Here is a 17540-nt window from a genome sequence, read left to right as displayed (position 1 = left end):
GCTGTGTTTGCCCAATTGCAACAGCCAGCTCAAAAATCAAGTTAAACAAGAAGTCTAATTCATAAAAGCAGAGTGTAAGAAGCCCAAGGTAAAATGTGAAGAATCATATAATAGAAAATTTCAAGGTCTCAGTGAGGCGGGAGTGACCATAGAAAGCTGATATATGGCCGGGCACTATCAAAAAGCCTTTAGTAATTGTGTATTATCAGGATGTTAGGATGGGCGTATTGCTCCTTCTCTTGCTCATTCATGTTTGAATTTTCTCATTTTGACAATGATGGAGTCTAAGAAAATTCAAATTCAATTTTTGATCATAAATTTCTTGGATAGGCCACGGTTTGCATTGTTATCTCCCACCGAGGCATTTTAGAAGTTTGCAAAAAATGAATAATGAAAAAATTGGTATGAAAAAATTAAATGAAATGGCATAATTAAGAGTGAAGAAATTCAGATCAGTTGATCTGGGAAGGCTTTGCCAAGGAGGTGGTATTTGGAAGAAGGATCCAGCTGTGGAAAATTCTTGGGCCAGCGAGTTCTCAACAGAGGGCATGGTAAGGGCAAAGGCCCTGGGGCAGGACTCAGAAAAGGCTGGGTGGCATTGAGTGTGGGAGAGAGTGGTAACGATGGAGATGGGAGATGTGGGTAGGGAAATACGGAAGACGAGATGAAGACAGACAGTCTAGAAGGGTTCTAGAAGGCAGGGTTCTGAGGCTTCACCAGGTGTATCAGCTCATTGCAAAGTGCTGCTAGTGCTGTGAATTCACTGACTTTGGAAAATGGCTAAACTTCTCTGAGTCTCATTTTTCCCATATGTTAAATGAAGGTGCTGGATTAATATATGAAAGCATCTGGCATAGAGTAACTCCTCAATAAAACTTAGCTGAATTAATTAATGCATCTGAGGGCCTTCCAGATTTGTAAACCTGCAATCTTTTTTCCACTTAGTCTTTTGATTTGTTTACTATTTACTTATTTATTTTTAAATTTGAAGTATAGTTGACATACAATGTTACATTAGTTTCAGGTGTACAACAGTGTGATTCGACAAGCTTATGCATTATGCTATGTTCACCACAAGCATAGCTACCATCTGCCACCATACAACACTATTACGACGCCATTGACTATACTCCCTATGCTGTACCTCTTACTGCCAAGACCTACTCATTTCATAACTGGAAGTCGGTATCTCCCTCTCCCCTTTACCTATTTTGCCCATCCCCTTCTCCCCTGTCCTCTGGCAACCATCAGTTTGTTCTCTGTGTTTATGAATCTGTTTCTGATTTATGTTTGTGTCTTTCTTCAACTTTTTTTAGATTCCACATGTAAGTAAAATCATATAGTATTTGTCTTTCTCATATAGTATTTGTCTGACCTATTTTTCTTAGCATAATACTCTCTAGGTCCATCCATGTTGTTACAAATGGCAAAATCTCATACTTTTTTATGACAGTAATATTCCATTGTGTGTGTGTGTGTGTGCACATCTTTATTCTATATATATGTCACGTCTATATACTACATCTTTATCTATTCATCCTTTAATGGACACTTGGGTTGCTTCCATATCTTGGCTATTGTAAATAATGCCGCAGTAAACATAAGGGTGAATACATCTTTTCAAATTAGTGTTTTTTTGTTTTGTTTTATTTGGTAAACTCCCAGGAGCAGAATTACTGGATCATATGGTATTTTGAGGAACTTCCATACTGTTTTCCACAGTAGCTGCACCAATTTACATTCCCACCAACTGCGCACAGGATTCCTTTTTCTCCACATCCTTGCCAACGCGTTTCTTTTCTTTTTGATTCTTGCTTTTTTGACACGTGTAAGGTGATATCTCATTATGGTTTTGATTTGCATTTCCCTGATGATAAGTAATATTGAGCACCTTTTCATGTACCTGTTGGGCATCTGTATCCCTTCTTTGGAAGAATGTCTAGGTGTCCTCCTCCTATTTTTAATTGGATCATTTGATTTTTTTGGTGTTGAGTTGTATAAGTTCTTTATATATTTTGGATGTTAACTCCTTACCAGATATGTCATTAGTAAGTATCTTCTCCCATCCAGTGATATAAACCTATAATCTTAAAACACATTCCACCTACATTCTTCTTGGAGATCAAGTAGCTTCCCCCACCCCATTTATCAGCTGAAGGAGTTTTCTTGCCTAGAGTCATCATGGAGAGGTCCAGTGACAGTAGGGATGGAGGGCCTTCTACTTGTAGGACACCACTGGAGACTGCAGAATTTTGTCAGGGCTGTGTGTGCTGTTGGGAGGGGGAACATAAGGGAATGCTGATAGCATAGAAGGATAAGAAACAGGCTCTGCTTATAATCTACATTGGTTAAGCAGAAGAAAATGCAAAAGGTGGTATTTCCAACCTGAACTTGTTAGATAAGTGCCCAGTGAACACTACTGGCCAAGAGCTAGTAGTTGGGGAATCCAGAGAAGGGTGGGTGTTTGAGGAGGTGACAAAGCTGATTTATAGAAGTTATATATAATTACCAGCATCACTACAAGAACAAGATTGTCGAAAGCTTATTGTGTGCAAAGCATCATGCTAAGTGCCGTACATATGTTTTACTTAACCCACACAAAATCTAATGAAGAAGGCTGTTGTAACAATATCCATGAGATACTGCTCTCTAGAGCAAGGAGGAATGGAGATTCTTCCCAGGCTGAGGAAATAATGAGAATAAAGGCAGGAATGCACAAAGTGTTCTCTCTTTAGTTAGCTCTTGTCTATTGGGTCCCCTATAAGCAATACTGAAATTATCGAGAAACCTTGTCTCTCCTTCCCCTTTATGTCCTCCTCCAGCCCTGCATCTGCTTGAAGTAGTATCTACTTACTTCAGACTAATACCTTTGAGGGCATCTCGAGCCCATAGGGGCAGCCTGGACCTGATGAGGCACATCAGGATATATTCCACCAACTAAATTCCCATGGCTTTCTAGCATTTAACCTGCCCGCCCCTCTTAACCCCTAAGAGCGAGCATGGGAGAAAAGCCTTTGAACACATACTTCCAAAACTCACAACCCACAGAAGGGCAGAAATAACCAACAGTATGCAACAGCTTGCAGTAGCCCATGTATATAGCATCGTATCATGCTCCTGAATCCTCTGTGCCCCACCTGTCCTGAAAGCTGTGTGGGCCTCACTGGCTTTCCTGGGCCACAGGCCATGGGCTATGGGTTTTGCTATAGAATTAAGAATCAGGGAAATGAGAACATTAACCGAATATTTGCTACTATTATGACAATATTATTCTAGTTTTAGTTGTGATAATTGTCATGACCTTTTTCTAGGAACCCTTTTACAGATTCATATACAAATAATCTGGTGTCAGGAAGGATGTGGGGTAGGGGAATGGTTGAAACAAGATTCAGTCTCTGAATCAGTAAATGTTGAATCTAAGTGAAACCTATATGGGAGTTTATTGTCTCCACTTTTGTATGCATGTGTAATTTTCCATAATAAAATGTTTATTTTTATTTTTTTATTAAAAATTTTTTTTAATGTTTTTATTTGTTTTTGAGAGAGAGCATGTGAGTGGGGAGGGGCAGAGAGAAAGGGAGACACAGAATCCAAAGCATGCTCCAGGCTCTGAGCTAGAGCCCACAGAGCCCAACACGGGGCTTGAACCCATAAACCATGAGATCATGACCTGAGCTGAAGTCAGATGCTTAACCAACTGGGTCATCCAGGTGCTCCTAAAATGTTTTTTTTTTTTTTTAAAGATTGGATCATGGGGCACCTGGGTGGCTCAGTTGGTTGAGTGACCAACTTTGGTTCAGGTCATGATATCACGGTTCATGAGTTGAAGCCCCAAGTTGGGCTATCTGCTGACAGCTCCTAGCCTGGAGCCTACTTCTGATTCTGTGTCTCCTCTCTCTGTCCCTCCCCTGCTCATACTCTCTCTCTCTCTCTGTCTCAAAAATAAATAAAAACATTAAAATATTTAAAAATAAAAAATAAAAAAAGATTGGATCTGATTGAAGGATTGAAGCCAAAGCAGTAAAACAACATCCTTCAGAAGCAACAGTAGGAGTCAGAGCTTTTTCCCCAACAAAGACCCACATTCTGAGCTCCGTGACAAGGAAAGGGCCTCTTATTCAGGCAATTCATTAAAAATTAGCTCCACAAAAAGGCAAAACCAGAAATAAGCAACCAAAGCCTGAGGTGTGTCCACATTTACACATTTATTTGGGTTTAGAGAGACAACACAGATAAAATACTTAGATCATACACAGGTTTATATTTGGTAAGAAGAACAGGTTGCCACATGTTTATATTTTTTATTTTTTTTTCTGTCTTGAGTAATGGAGTAATGTTGGGAAGATGGCAATGTCTTCCAGAAACACCAATTGGGAACAGTATTTTGGCACACGTAACTAATAAATACACAGTGTTTGTACTTAGCATTTGAAAACAGGAAAGCACGTGCAAGATGATACCCACCGTTAGGGTCCTTGATTCCCTGTCCTGCTGCTATATTTACACCCGTGCATTCTTTGTCCATATTCTGAGGGGTAGAGCCTGCTCCAAAACCCTGGCAGGGACAATACCTGCAATTTGGAAGGGTTGTGACACTCTATCCACATCGGTTTCTTCTATTTTCAGAGATGAAGTAGCATTCACCTTGCCTTTTGTGAAATCACATAGTTCTCAAAGGAGATTTCTCAGTGGGGAGCTTAGCCGAGGGCATGTTCTCTATTAGAGCTGATGTGGAGGGTGTACAGTTTAGCAGAGAGAGGGAGGGGGGGAGAGCACAGCAATGGATGCAAATGTAGTTCTCATATCAGTACAGCTACCACACAGAAAACGACATATCAATAATATATTGTACAAGCTTTTATAGCAACACATGTTGATTTGCAACACCATACAGTTCAGATCTAAAGTGCGCAACCCCAATCTGAGGTGAAGGGACAGTACTATCAATATAAACAAAGGCAACACGATTATACACACAATTGATTTCCTTTCCTTTCCTTTCCTCACAAGCCTTGTGACAGTACATGAAGTCAATACCATTTATGCATCTCAGATAAAGACATACCACTTTTTTTCAAGTATTTAAAAATAATAAACACAATATTGCTGAATAAAATGAAAATGGCCATGTCAAGTCTGATTAAGCTAAAACCAGGCTTTTCTAAAATTTGTAAAGGATGGTCCCCTATAAAGGCCTTTGGCACTGAGAATTTGAGCTAATGTTCAAAACAAGCTTCCTTCCTTATTCTTTCTCTCCCAAGTAGATTACAGACCTACTTTAAAGAATATTTATTAAACTACTGGGACCTATTAGGCTTTTATTTACCTCCTTTTCTGGGTTATGGTTGGCAGGGATTTTACTGCATAGGATTAAGCAAGGCTCCCAGCCAATTTAGGGAAGGATCTGGAAGGGGCAGGGGGTGAGAGAAACAATCTATGGGTAGAAGTTATTTTGCTGGAATTTCATGCACAGGTACAAATGTTCCTCCTTTTAAATTCTGTCATACTATCAAGTTAAAAAACAGCAGCTTCTGACAGAGAATCTGTACCACAAGGTATAAGCATCCTGGAGTTAAGAGGGATCTGTCTAGGGCAGGGCCCTGGACTCCACCATCTTCTCCGAGCAGGACAATGGGTTTGATAGTGACTCTGCCTCTGAGGTAGGACCTTTTGGCCTGAGGCTCAAAATAGGTGGGCAGCTCTGTGCTTAGTCTCAATAACCGATATCTAGAACGGAAGGGGATGCATAGCCTAGATGGGGAAGCTTATTCCTTCATGAAATTCTGGGGCACAGGTAAAAGTTTTCTCCTAGTCGTCATAGGGAACCTATTTGCTTCCTAGACAGGAAAGACCCAAACCTATGTTCATTTCAAGTATCAGTGTTTTTGTATATAATGTGGGAGAAAGAATGTAGGGGCAAGCTCATGCAGATTTCAGATGGTTGGATCTTGTGGTATATATTATAGGGCATTTCTTTCTTTCTCCCCTTGTACACCTGAGTGTACTGAATACTAATCTGGTCCATATAGAAAGGATGAATGTTTCTAAGTTTCTATCTACAGTCTGCATCTATGAGTCTGCAGTCGTCATTCTAGTACTTGGAATCCAACAATCTGTGGCCGCACAAATATCTATGAGAGCTCGTTAGCTCGTGTCTCTCCATCAGGTTTATAGGGGAAGAAGAATGCTTTCAAAATATTATCTTGAATTCTAAAGATCTTACTATTTCTGCATACTCTGGTCACTTTGGATCTTGATGAGAGGCAGATCAAAGAAGGTCTTAAGATGCTGTCTCAAAATCTCAGGTGAGGAGCTCACTTTATGAGAGGAAAATAACCATCCATGGAATAGAAATTAATTATTCTGGATTTCAGTGATGAGGCCTAGCAGGAGAGAATTTTTGTGGGTAGGAGAGGGGGAGGGAATGGGAAGAAGCAATTACCCAGGAGGTAAATGACTCCTCCCTGGACAGTGGCAATATGGTGCCCAGGATGACATCATCGTTCTCACGCAGAGATCTCCTGTCTCAGGGCTGAGTTCAATTTTCTGGGCTCACCACATTTCTGGAGCACGCTTCATTCCTCTTTGCTCAGGCTGATTGATTTTATTTTTATTTTACCTAATTAATCCAAATGACGTACTAAAAGAATATTGTTTGGGAAGATGCCTCAAGAACTGGCATCGACCTTCTGTTCAAAACAAGCTGAACTGGAAAGCAGAGAACAAACAATTACCCTAGTTTAGTCTAAGATGAAGCTTGGCTTGTCAGGCTTCCTGAGAGGCTCTGCTCAGGGCCAAGTGGGTGGAAGACTTAACTAGGAAGAGAATCTTATTGTTGATCTGGTCAGTCATTTTAAAGAACTTGCAATATTCTTTTGTGTTCATTTTGTAATACTAACTTTAGGGATGTGATAAGCCATACCCTAAATAGAAAGAAGGCAAGATACCTTTTAAGAATTTTGTGGGCCTAGGTTTCAAAACAACTTTACTAAGTGTTTATTGTGCCTCCATTAAAAGAAAGAGAAAAAAAAAATCTGGCTTAGTTTTTATATCTGCCCCTGCAGTTTGTATAACCCATATAAAATAAAAATCTATATGTTACAAAATAGGATTTCTTTTTAATATATATATTTTCCTTTTGTAAAATTATATGTATTTAAATACATTTGAAATGTCGCTATAGGTAAATTAGAAATTTTTTTTTCTAATACTATGAAAAAGGCAAGAGTTTTTATTGTCAACATACATTTTATATGTACTTTCTCCTTTTGACTGCACCCCAAAGAACCTTTTATGATTCAGGGGCAATTTGGCACTATTCAATCATACTACTCTGAAGTGAAAATAAAGTTTGATTTGCACACTATATTAAAAGTAAGGGAAGTATTTAAAACAATTTTAAGCTTTTCATTATTGATTAGAACACAGCCTTTTGTCGCTAATTTTTAGAGAGGTATTCTAAACTTAAGAAAGGATTTTTAAAAGGAGCAATGTGGTTTTTTTTTGTTTTTGTTTTTTGTTTTTTGATTTTTAAACTGTACTCTACTTTGACACCACAATAGAGAAATAGATTTACTTTGGAACAAACTACAAATACATTCACACAGTTTGTGACAACTTAATTGTCTACCTAGAGAATTGAAACAGCTCAGTGAGCTACATTATTATAAATCTTGACCAAGGCGTTCTATTTCTTCAATCAGGAAGTCAATGTCTTGGTGAGTTGCTGCGGGATTTGAGATGACCATGCGGAAGAAATTGACCTTGTCTCCCAAGGGCTGATAGCTGACCATTGTGGTCCCATACTCCATCATTCTGGCTTTAATCACTGGGGCCACCTGTGGGAGAGACCAGATCAACATAGTGACTCTTGGGGACTCTTCCTTTAGCCAAAGAACCCAGTATCAAGTAGCACTTTTAGTTTTTAACTAACTAAACTCATATTTGTTTTCCTTAAGGGAATTGTCTCCAAGTTTTGGGGGAATCAGGGGACTAGAACAGTTTCATACATCCAAAATCTTGAAGGTGATAAGATGAATAATAAATGATAGGCTCTCAGGTGCTTTCCATGTCAGGTGATTCAAGGCCTGAGACCGCAGGCCCAAAATAGAGTCACTTATGCTGGGCCATTTAACCAAACCCCAGGCTTCATACCTAACCTACTTGCACTTTCAACTTTCCCCAGAAATATAGTCTTAGCTGGTCAGTCAGGAGTTTCTGATCAGCACCAATAACGTACTCTGTCACATGGGGCCTCACCATCCCCGGAAGAAAGATGAGGTAATTCATCTAATAAGAGCTTTTTCCCCAAGGGAAGGTGACCTCACCCAAAGTAATTCTTTTTTCTGTTTGTGACTTCCTTGTCCTGCTTTTAAAAACCTCCCCCTTTCTACTTGCCAGAGGGGATGCTGCCAGATTTATGAACTGATTCATAAAGCCAATTAGATCTATAAAATTTACTCAGTTGAGCTTTTGTTATTTAACAACTTCCTAGTTACTATTTTGGGAGCATGGGAACAATTGGGTGTTGTTTCCAAGGCTAAATAATTTAGCAATATGACATTTGGTGGAAGGCTCTTTTTCCCTCAGTATGTGTAAAAACACTGGAAACAAAACATAGTTCAGAGAATGGTTACGGAGAGGTAAGCCTCAATATCAAGTGATGTCTGAAAATAAGCAGACTTTTGAGGCCCAAAAACACTTATTTCTTGATACCCCAAAGCTTTCCCATTTCTTTTCATTCTCCTTTTGCATTTTCTCAGTTTATATTTTGAAATATAGTCCATAATCATGAGGAAAATCAGCAGAACCCACAAAGACGTAACATTACAGAAGTGGATCACAGAAAAGATCTTACCACTTGTATGCCAGATTGATGATTACAGAGTTCTCTGACTACTGTGTATGAGATGAAGTTCAAACTCTAGCTCAGCATAAAGATGTTTTGTACCACAGCTCTGAAGACTCATCTTCCAGTGCTCACCAAAACGAATCTTCAACTCTGACAAAACCTATAGTCAATATCCCTTGAATGTGCCACACACACTTTTCTCCTTTCACACTTGTTCTCAGTCTTACCGTGTCACACTTGTCTTGGCTGAGAGTCCCTTTTCTCTTCCAGGTCACATCCTGCACACACCCCAAGGCTCTACCATAGACCTACAATCACTATGAAGCCTTTCCTGACTCCTCTAGTCCAGTAGCATCTTTTCTCTTTCAATGATCCTATCCATACATTCTGTCTACAGAATATTTCCTATTGTCCTCTTGCTTATGAGAAAATACATTTCATCTCTGTAATTTCAAAACTGTAAGCTCTGGAGGGCAGACACAGTGTCTTTTACTTCTTTTGTTTACCAGCACAGTACTGTGTACACATCGAGGGCTTCCCAAGTCCTCATTGCTTATACAGAATAGAATAACAGGGACAGCTATCTAGGAAGAGGAATGCATTTAAATTATGTCTAACCTTGTGCATGATCTATTCACGTATTTCACCATTGGAGTTTATAAAAATAATATCTGATCATTTAAGTTTATTGCTGCAAATATGGAACCAGGAATGGCACATGTCAGGGAGCTTTTGATTTATTTAGATATACATAGTAAGAAACTCAGTTCAAAATGGGGACCATGCCTTACAACACAGTTGGATTCATCTTAAATGAAGAATAGTTTGATTCCAGTGGAATGCCATTTTGAACATGTGACTTTTGAACATCAACACTTAAATAATCATTGGTTTACAATGAGGTTTCATCTTCAAAGTGCTCAATGTGCAAATGACATATCTGATAAAGTGTTAGTACCCAAAAAACATAAAGAACTTATAAAACTCAATACCCAAAAAACAAATAATCCAATTAAAAATGGGCAGAAGACATGAACAGACATTTCTCCAAAGAAGACATTCAGATAGCCAGCAGACTCATGAAAAGATGCTCAACATCACTCATCATCAGGGAAATGCAAATTAAAACTACAATGAGCTGTCACCTCACACTTGCCAGAGTGGCTAAAACAAAAACAAAAACAAAAAAACACAAGAAACAACAAGTGTTGGTGAGGATGTGGAAAAAAAGGAACTTTCTTAACACTGTTGGTGGGAATGCAAACTAGTGTAGCCATTGTGGAAAACAGTATGGAAGTTCTTCAAAAGGTTAAAAATAGAACTACCCTATGATCCAGAAGTCGCACTACTGAGTATTTACCCCCAAAATATAAAAACACTAATTCGAAGAGATACATACACCCTTATGTTTATAGTAGCATTATTTACAATAGACAAATTATGGAAACAGCCCGTGTCCTTCGATTGATGAATGGATAAAGAAGATGTGGTATATGTGTACAATGGAATATTATTCAGCCATAAAAAAGAATGAAATCTTGCCATTTGCAACGACATGGATGGAGCTAGAGAGATAATGCTAAGCAAAATAAGTCAGTCAGAGAAAGACAAATACCACATGATTTCACCCAAGTGTGGAATTTAAAAAACAAATGAGCAAAGGAAAAAAGGAGAGAGGCAAACCAAGAAACAGACTCTTAACTATAGAGAACAAACTGATGGTTCCCAGAGGGAGGTGGTGGGGGAGGGGTAAAGCAGGGGATGGGGATTAAGGAGTGCACTTGTTACGATGATGAGCACTGGGTGATGTATGGAAGTACAGAGTCACTATATTGTACACCTGAAACTAACATAACTGGATGTTAACTATAGGAGTTGAAGTTCAAAAAGTAAACTAAATAAGTATAAACAAAAAAACCCACAAAGTATTCAATGTGCAAAATCAATATTTTTCCCATCAGGCCCAATTATTTGTTAGTTACCAAAGAGAAAACCAAGGACAGAGTTCACCTTAACTTTCATTTCACCTTCACCTTCCATCCAGAACCTAATCTCTTCACCTAAAAACGAATGTGCATGACAGTTCTGCACTGTGATTTTCTGACTCTAGGTTAAGTCTCTTTCGGCCTCTTTATTACATAGGAAGGTAATATAAAGAGGAATGCTTTTCTTGGGTTGGCCCCTCTTTCCCCTAAAGGATAAAGAATGTACACAGAGCATAAGGCTCATCCCAGCGAATAAATATGACAAAGAATATAAATTATCTCAAGTCTGGGATTAAATTCTGAAAGTGGATCTACTAGAATATTCTAGCATTAAGGACGTGAAATTATCACTTTGTGCTAGGAGAATGGCAAATCAATGTGTTCCTGGGGAAGAGAAACCCCAAATTAGAAAAGGAATTCCAAATCCATGTTGTCTGCAGGAATTTCAGGAAAATTCATGTAAGTATTCCTTAGTTTTTATTCATGTAATAAATCATGCTTCCTCTTTAGAACTGATAAAACAATGATCATGCTGTACTCAGTGAATTAAACTCTGATTTCATCTTAACGGGCAATCCAAGCATAAATGGTATTAATTATTAAAGACAATCACCTCCTATTTTTCAGATAAATCAAATCAAATCAAAGGTCAAAAATTTAAATGGCAACAGTCATCATCCCAAACAGGTTTTGGCATTACATCAGACTGAATCCCCCCAGTTCCTGAAGCTAGCTGGGTTGGCAGAAGTCACAGCTGTGTAAATACATATGACTTTGGATTGCTTCCAGAAAATGTGGATGAATAAATTTTACAGGAAAATGGAACATCTACTTCATTGCATAATCAATAATTGCAAATTCAGAAGGAAAATAATATTCTGACTCTATTGATGAACATACAGCACTTTTACTTATTTCTAGACTTTTTCTTTTGGTCACATTCTTGGTTTTGTTGAATAAAGAGTCAGGAAAGAGAGGCTGCATGTTGAAGAATTCATTAAAGACATACTCAGTAGGAGCTCTTGGGTGCTGCCTTAAGAGTTTTAGGGTATCATTTTCTCCCTTGTGTCCTTAGCTTTTTCGGTCCTTTAGAAAATAATAACCAGGGAACTATCCCATAATTTGAATACACATTTGTTTCTCCAAAGAGAACTCAGGTTAAAGCATCACAAAATCATAGAAATGTATTTTTTTCAGTATGTATTACAAAACCTTTTTGTTGCTAAATTGTGGGAACATGAGTGAAATTTTGAAAAATGAAAAAGCAGAATAACCATAAATAGGAATCCCAACACATTAAAATTTCAATAAATTCCTCATTATGTTCAATAATATAGACTACGAAAGAATATCACCTTACATATAAAGCCAACTACTTCTTTGCCAATGTTCTTTTATTTTTTATTTTTAGAAGTTTATTTATTTTTGAGAGAGAGAGAGTGAGCGAGCGTGCACATGTGCACATGCATGAGCTGGGGAGGGCAGAGAGAGAAAGAAAGACAGACAGAATCCGAATCAGGCTTCAGGCTCCAAGCTGTCAGCACAGAGACCAACGCGGGGGTTCATGAATACTCACGAACTGTGATATCGTGACCTGAGCCGAAGTAGGATGCTTAACCAACTAAGCCACCCAGGCACCCCATCCTTGCCAATGTACTTTTAAATCCACTGTTGACCTTTTGGAAGTCCCATCTGTCAGTATAGGACTGGTAGAAACAGGGATCAGATATGCAGATAATGATAAAATACAATGGAATAAAATACAAGATGAAGATGATGATGAAGAACCAGGATTCGTGTCTGAAGAATACCCTCATGGGCTCTTCTGCTGGTCCTGCCTGTGTCTAAGGCAGTTGTATGTGGTTGTGTGGTGCCCCAGGCCCTCTGTGTCCACTGTGCCTCAATGATGATGGGCCACCTGCACACTCACAGTCCTGACAGACAGCAAGAATGCACGAACCAGATTCTCAGCCTCCTTCAAGAAGCTTAGGCTGTCTTGTTTGGTAATGACCACCTGTTGCCTAGATATCTGCCCCCACATCAGTGTGAGCTGTGGAGAAAGGCCTAGGATCCACTAGTAGGTTTCCTAAGTGTTTCCCATCCCTGTTCTGGAATGTGCAAATGGAACGTTAGCTAAGCAAACATTTTTGAGTGCCTGTTGTATGCTAAGCCTTGTACCAGACAAGAGGGCATAAAGAATAATTCTTTATTGGAGGGTCCATAATTTGACTTAATTCTCATTTGCCATACAACGGCACAGAAGACTCCACATTTCCTCCCATTTTGGGTCTATATCAGCACTGACCAAGAGAACTTTAGGTAACGATAGAGATGTGTTATATCTCCACTCTCTGATACAACAGCCACTGGTCACAAGTTGACCACTTGAAATGTGGCCAGTGTAACTAAAGAAGTTAATTTCTGGTTGAATTTAATTTTGATTGATTTAAATTTAAATGCCAAATGTGGCTATTGATAATATATTGGAGAGCAGATGATTCATTTTATTTTACCTCAGCTGTTTTCCTTCTGACATTGTGTGTGTGTGTGAAGATTTACTAATCCCTGGACATTATACATTTATACATTAAGGGCTTTATAATTAAAAGGAAACTCTGAAAAATTATTGACATAAGTAAACAAAAGTTAACCTTGATATTTTATGTGGTTCTATTGTGACTTCCAATTCTGAATTGCTAAATTCTCTATATTCTAGTCAATAAAATGGAATCACAGGAGAGGAAAAATTTAAGAGGATTCATTTTGCAATCCCCAGAGACTTTCAAATTTGAACTACAAACTGTATAAAAAATAGTTTACTGATATTCTAATGGCTCTCCCCAAGAAATAATCTCCATTCCCATCACAGTTTACGTGTTTTTGCTAAAACCTGAGGGGCATTTGAAGAGAGCTGTATTTAAATGGGGGAGATTCAGGGTTGATTTTAGTTCAGAAACTGATGGGAAAAATCTCTTTCTGTTCTGTATTCCCATTTTGTCCCATCCCTCAGCCCAGAAATAATTCATTGATTCAAGGAATGAAATTGGCCAAACTACTCCAGGGATTTTCTCTCTCTGGTCAATGGGTTCATTAAAGAGGTAGAGCCAATAAGAATGGAAACATATAATTTATAACTAATTTTTTAAATTAATTAGTCATTGGTAAAATGATACATACTACAGAGAAGCCACACCATAAAACTTCAGGAAAAAATATGAATTCTTTCCTCTCAAATGACTGCAGGCCCCTTTTTGCCCACCTATCACCTCCAATGTGACTCTCACCCTCTCTCCCTCCCACCTCTTGGATTTGATCTCCTGGAATGAGCAAATGAGCCAACTTTATTAAAACTTCAAACATGACCATAACCCCTCCTCCTAGACACATGCATTGATGGATCTCCCATTCTAGAAGCTTTCTTCCATGCATTCCTCTAGGTCAGTGGCTCTGATCCTGGGCTGTACATTGGGATCACCTGGAGAACTTTTAAAACCATTCCTAAGCCCATCCCAAACCAATTGGATTAAATTCTTAGGGTAAAGACCTGGTCACCAGTGTTTTTTATAAAACTTCAGGCTGATTCTAATGTGAGGCCAGGATAGCAAACCACTACTCTAATTAGGAGGCTTGATTTAAACACCTCAATTATATGCAAGTTTCCCTGATGAGGGTTTGATCCTGGATTGTCTATGGACAGGTGTTCATATCTCTAAGCTTTTCTGGAGGTTTTTAATCCACACAAGGGGCACTTGCGGGTGGCTCAGTCAGTTAAGCATCTGACTCTTGATTTCGGCTCAGGTCATGATCTCAGTTTGTGGGATTGAGCCCTGCGTGGGGCTCTGCACTGATAATGTGGAGCCTGCTTGGGATTCTCTCTCTCCCTCTCTCTCTCTCTGCCTCTTCCCGTTTGCGCGCACACACAATCTCTCAAAATAAACAAAAATAAACTTTAAAAAACCCACACACAATCCCACTGTTTGACACAGAAGAAAATACTGGAAATTCTGAAAGTCAGTGAGGCAGCCCAGGCTCCTGCATGGTGGGGGAGAGGGACTTCCCTGCTCCTGGCAGTGACTGGAGAAAGTCCCCTCCTTTGTGGTAAATGGAAAACCAACCAACTAACCCACCCTCTGACATCCAAATACGCACGATCATCCCTAGTGTCCTATTCCTCAGCACTGGGATGGAGCCCTGCATTTACTTGCCTTCAAGACTCTCTGTGGCGTACATCATAAACCAAATTTCACCCATGTGTAAACGCTAGAAGCAGGAGAGGAGAAAAGATAAAGGATCTTACTGGCCACAGAAAAACTTGAAGCTGAAGCCCTCTGGCTCTGTAGTCAGTGATTTTGGAAAAGTGATTTTTTTTTCTCCCCATGCTTTCATGTTCCTCTCAGCAAAAGGGAGAGACAACAGTGCTTCCCACATTAGGTTACTTATGTTGGAATAAGTTTCTAGGCCCCACGATGGAGCTGCTCCTGCCCAGGATGTCACTTCAGGAAAAGGACACTTAACTTTCACATCCCTATAAATGCTCTGCTTGACCAGAAACATGGAAGGTCCAGTCAGCCAATCCCTGATGCCAAGCCAACCTGGGGCTCCTTGTTCCTCACCCATTTTCTTTCTCTTCCTGTTCCTTATTCTTTATCCTATAAAAGCTTCTTGCCTTCCCCCCATTTTGCAGTTCTCTGGCCTCCTGGGAATGGAGGTTGCCCACTTCATGAAATGTTAGATGAAGTTTGTCTATATCACCTAAATTGTCTTCTTCCGTCATTTTTAACACTTACGAAAGTTAGGTGACCTAATGCTAGATCAAAGTTGAGCCTGGGACACAATATGCACTCAAACAGTGGCCGTTATTATCGTTCCCTGCCCTATTATCTTCTGGGGTTCAGCAAGCTCCATAGGGTAGCCTTGACCTCAGCATCTCAAGAGGGTTAGTAGCAGCTCTGTTTCCTAACCATTTCTGGTGCCTGAAATCTCTTCTGTGTGTATGACTGAGCACGGAAGGTTTCACTTGGTGGGTCAGCCAACTTCAGCAAGGGTTCTTGTTGCACCATGAATGGCAGTAAAGCTAACACCTGATTACTTATTTTAAGATCTCATAAACTTGCCCTCAGAAAAAAAGAAGCAAAAAAAAGGGGGGGGTTGTTAGGGGGGCACCCGGGTAGCTCATTAGGTTAAACGTCTGACTTCTGCTCAGGTCATGATCTTGTAGTTCATGAGTTCGAGCCCCGCAATGAACTCTCTGCTGTTAGTGCAGAGCCCGCTTTGGATCCTCTGTCCCACTCTCTCTTTCCCCTTCGTCTGCTTGCATGCGCGCGCATGCATTTTCTCGGTCTCTCAAAAATAAACATAAAATTTTTGTTCTAATAATAAAATTAAAAAAAAAGAAAAGAGAAGCAAAGAGGGTAGTCACAAGTCTGGATATGCCAGTTCTGAAAGTCCTGGTTCTGTAGGAGCCCTCATGAAGGGGAGTGGGCCTGCACACCAAGGAAGAGGTTGGATTTCTCCTAGAGACATGGGCATGTTAGAGAGATGCCATGCACGTGGAAGGCCCAGTGTACACACCAACGTATATATCGAAGGAGCCTGTATCACTGACCTTTGAGAGGCGGCTCATTCTCTCTTCATTGTCTTCCAGGACACGCAAACTTGGAGGCACGTACCAGAAGCAGACATTTGTGTGCTGAGGCTACAAGGAGGAAAGTAAGATTCACATTCAGCCCACGGTGGCAGTTTAGAAAATTCGAAGGACATTTCAAATCTATTCTGCAACTTCTGAATAGAATTCCTACTTAAAAAAATTTTTTTTTAATGTTTTATTTTATTTTTGAGACAGAGAGAGACAGAGCATGAGCGGGGGAGAGTCACAGAATCCGAAGCAGGCTCCAGGCTCTGAGCTGTCAGCACAGACTCCGATGCGGGGCTCGAACTCACGGACGGTGAGATCATGACCTGAGCCAAAGTCGGAAGCTCAACCGACTGAGCCACCCAGGCGCCCCAAGAATTCCTACTTTTAAATCCATAACCACTTTTAGAGTGTCTGACGTTCACCACGATATACAGAGTTATTGTTTTGTGAGTGTGATTTTTTACTCCAGCTCAGAACCCCTGCTTCTCCTTTGTAATGGTCCCACTTACCTGGACAGTACGTGATTGACACACAAAAAATCAATGATAAGAATTAGAGTTGGGGCACCTAGGTGGCTCAGTCAGTCAAGTGTCCAACTCTTAATTTCAGCTCAGTCATAGTCTCATGGTTCAGGAAATGGAGCCCTGCATTGGGCTCTGCGCTGACAGATTCTCTCTCTGTCTCTCTGCCCCTCCCCTGCTTTCTCTTGTGCTCATGCTCGCTCTAAATAGAAACTTTAAATATAAATAAATAAACATTTAAAAACATAAAAAAAAGAATTGGAATTGACTAAACTTTTTGAGATCGTAGAGATCAGAATACATACCTTTCCATCAAACACCATTTCATATCCTTCTCGGTTTTTTATGATATTGTATAAATATTCTGCCAGCTCCAAGCACTTATCAATATGTGCTTCAAACCCAGTGGTGCCCTGAGTAAGAGAAGAAGAAAGGTTATCGGCAGGGGGCTGAGAAAGGCAGGTAAGCTCTTTGTGGGACAAATCTCACTGGAGACTGAAGGTCTTTCTGCCACTTCCAGCTCAGCTCTGCTCCACACTTTCCTTGCA

The 17540-nt window shown here is 39.8% G+C and overlaps 1 protein-coding gene across 1 annotated transcript in view; it reads right to left on the bottom strand.

The window, feature by feature from the left end:
• Positions 1 to 4186: 4186 nt before the first annotated feature.
• GAD2 (glutamate decarboxylase 2) overlaps positions 4187 to 17540 on the bottom strand; it is an 88126-nt gene continuing 74772 nt past the window's right edge. The window contains exons 14-16 of the mRNA XM_045465689.1: positions 17298 to 17405; positions 16442 to 16531; positions 4187 to 7838 (exon numbers count right to left, since the gene is read on the bottom strand). Coding sequence (XP_045321645.1) covers positions 7665 to 7838; positions 16442 to 16531; positions 17298 to 17405 — 372 coding nt within the window. The 3' untranslated portion in view covers positions 4187 to 7664. The remainder of the gene's footprint in view (positions 7839 to 16441; positions 16532 to 17297; positions 17406 to 17540) is intronic.

This window comes from Leopardus geoffroyi, chromosome B4 (assembly GCF_018350155.1).
Source record: "Leopardus geoffroyi isolate Oge1 chromosome B4, O.geoffroyi_Oge1_pat1.0, whole genome shotgun sequence".
Taxonomy (NCBI): domain Eukaryota; kingdom Metazoa; phylum Chordata; class Mammalia; order Carnivora; family Felidae; genus Leopardus; species Leopardus geoffroyi.
Note: the sequence above shows the minus strand (reverse complement) of the source record. Positions and strands in the feature narration are given on the sequence as shown.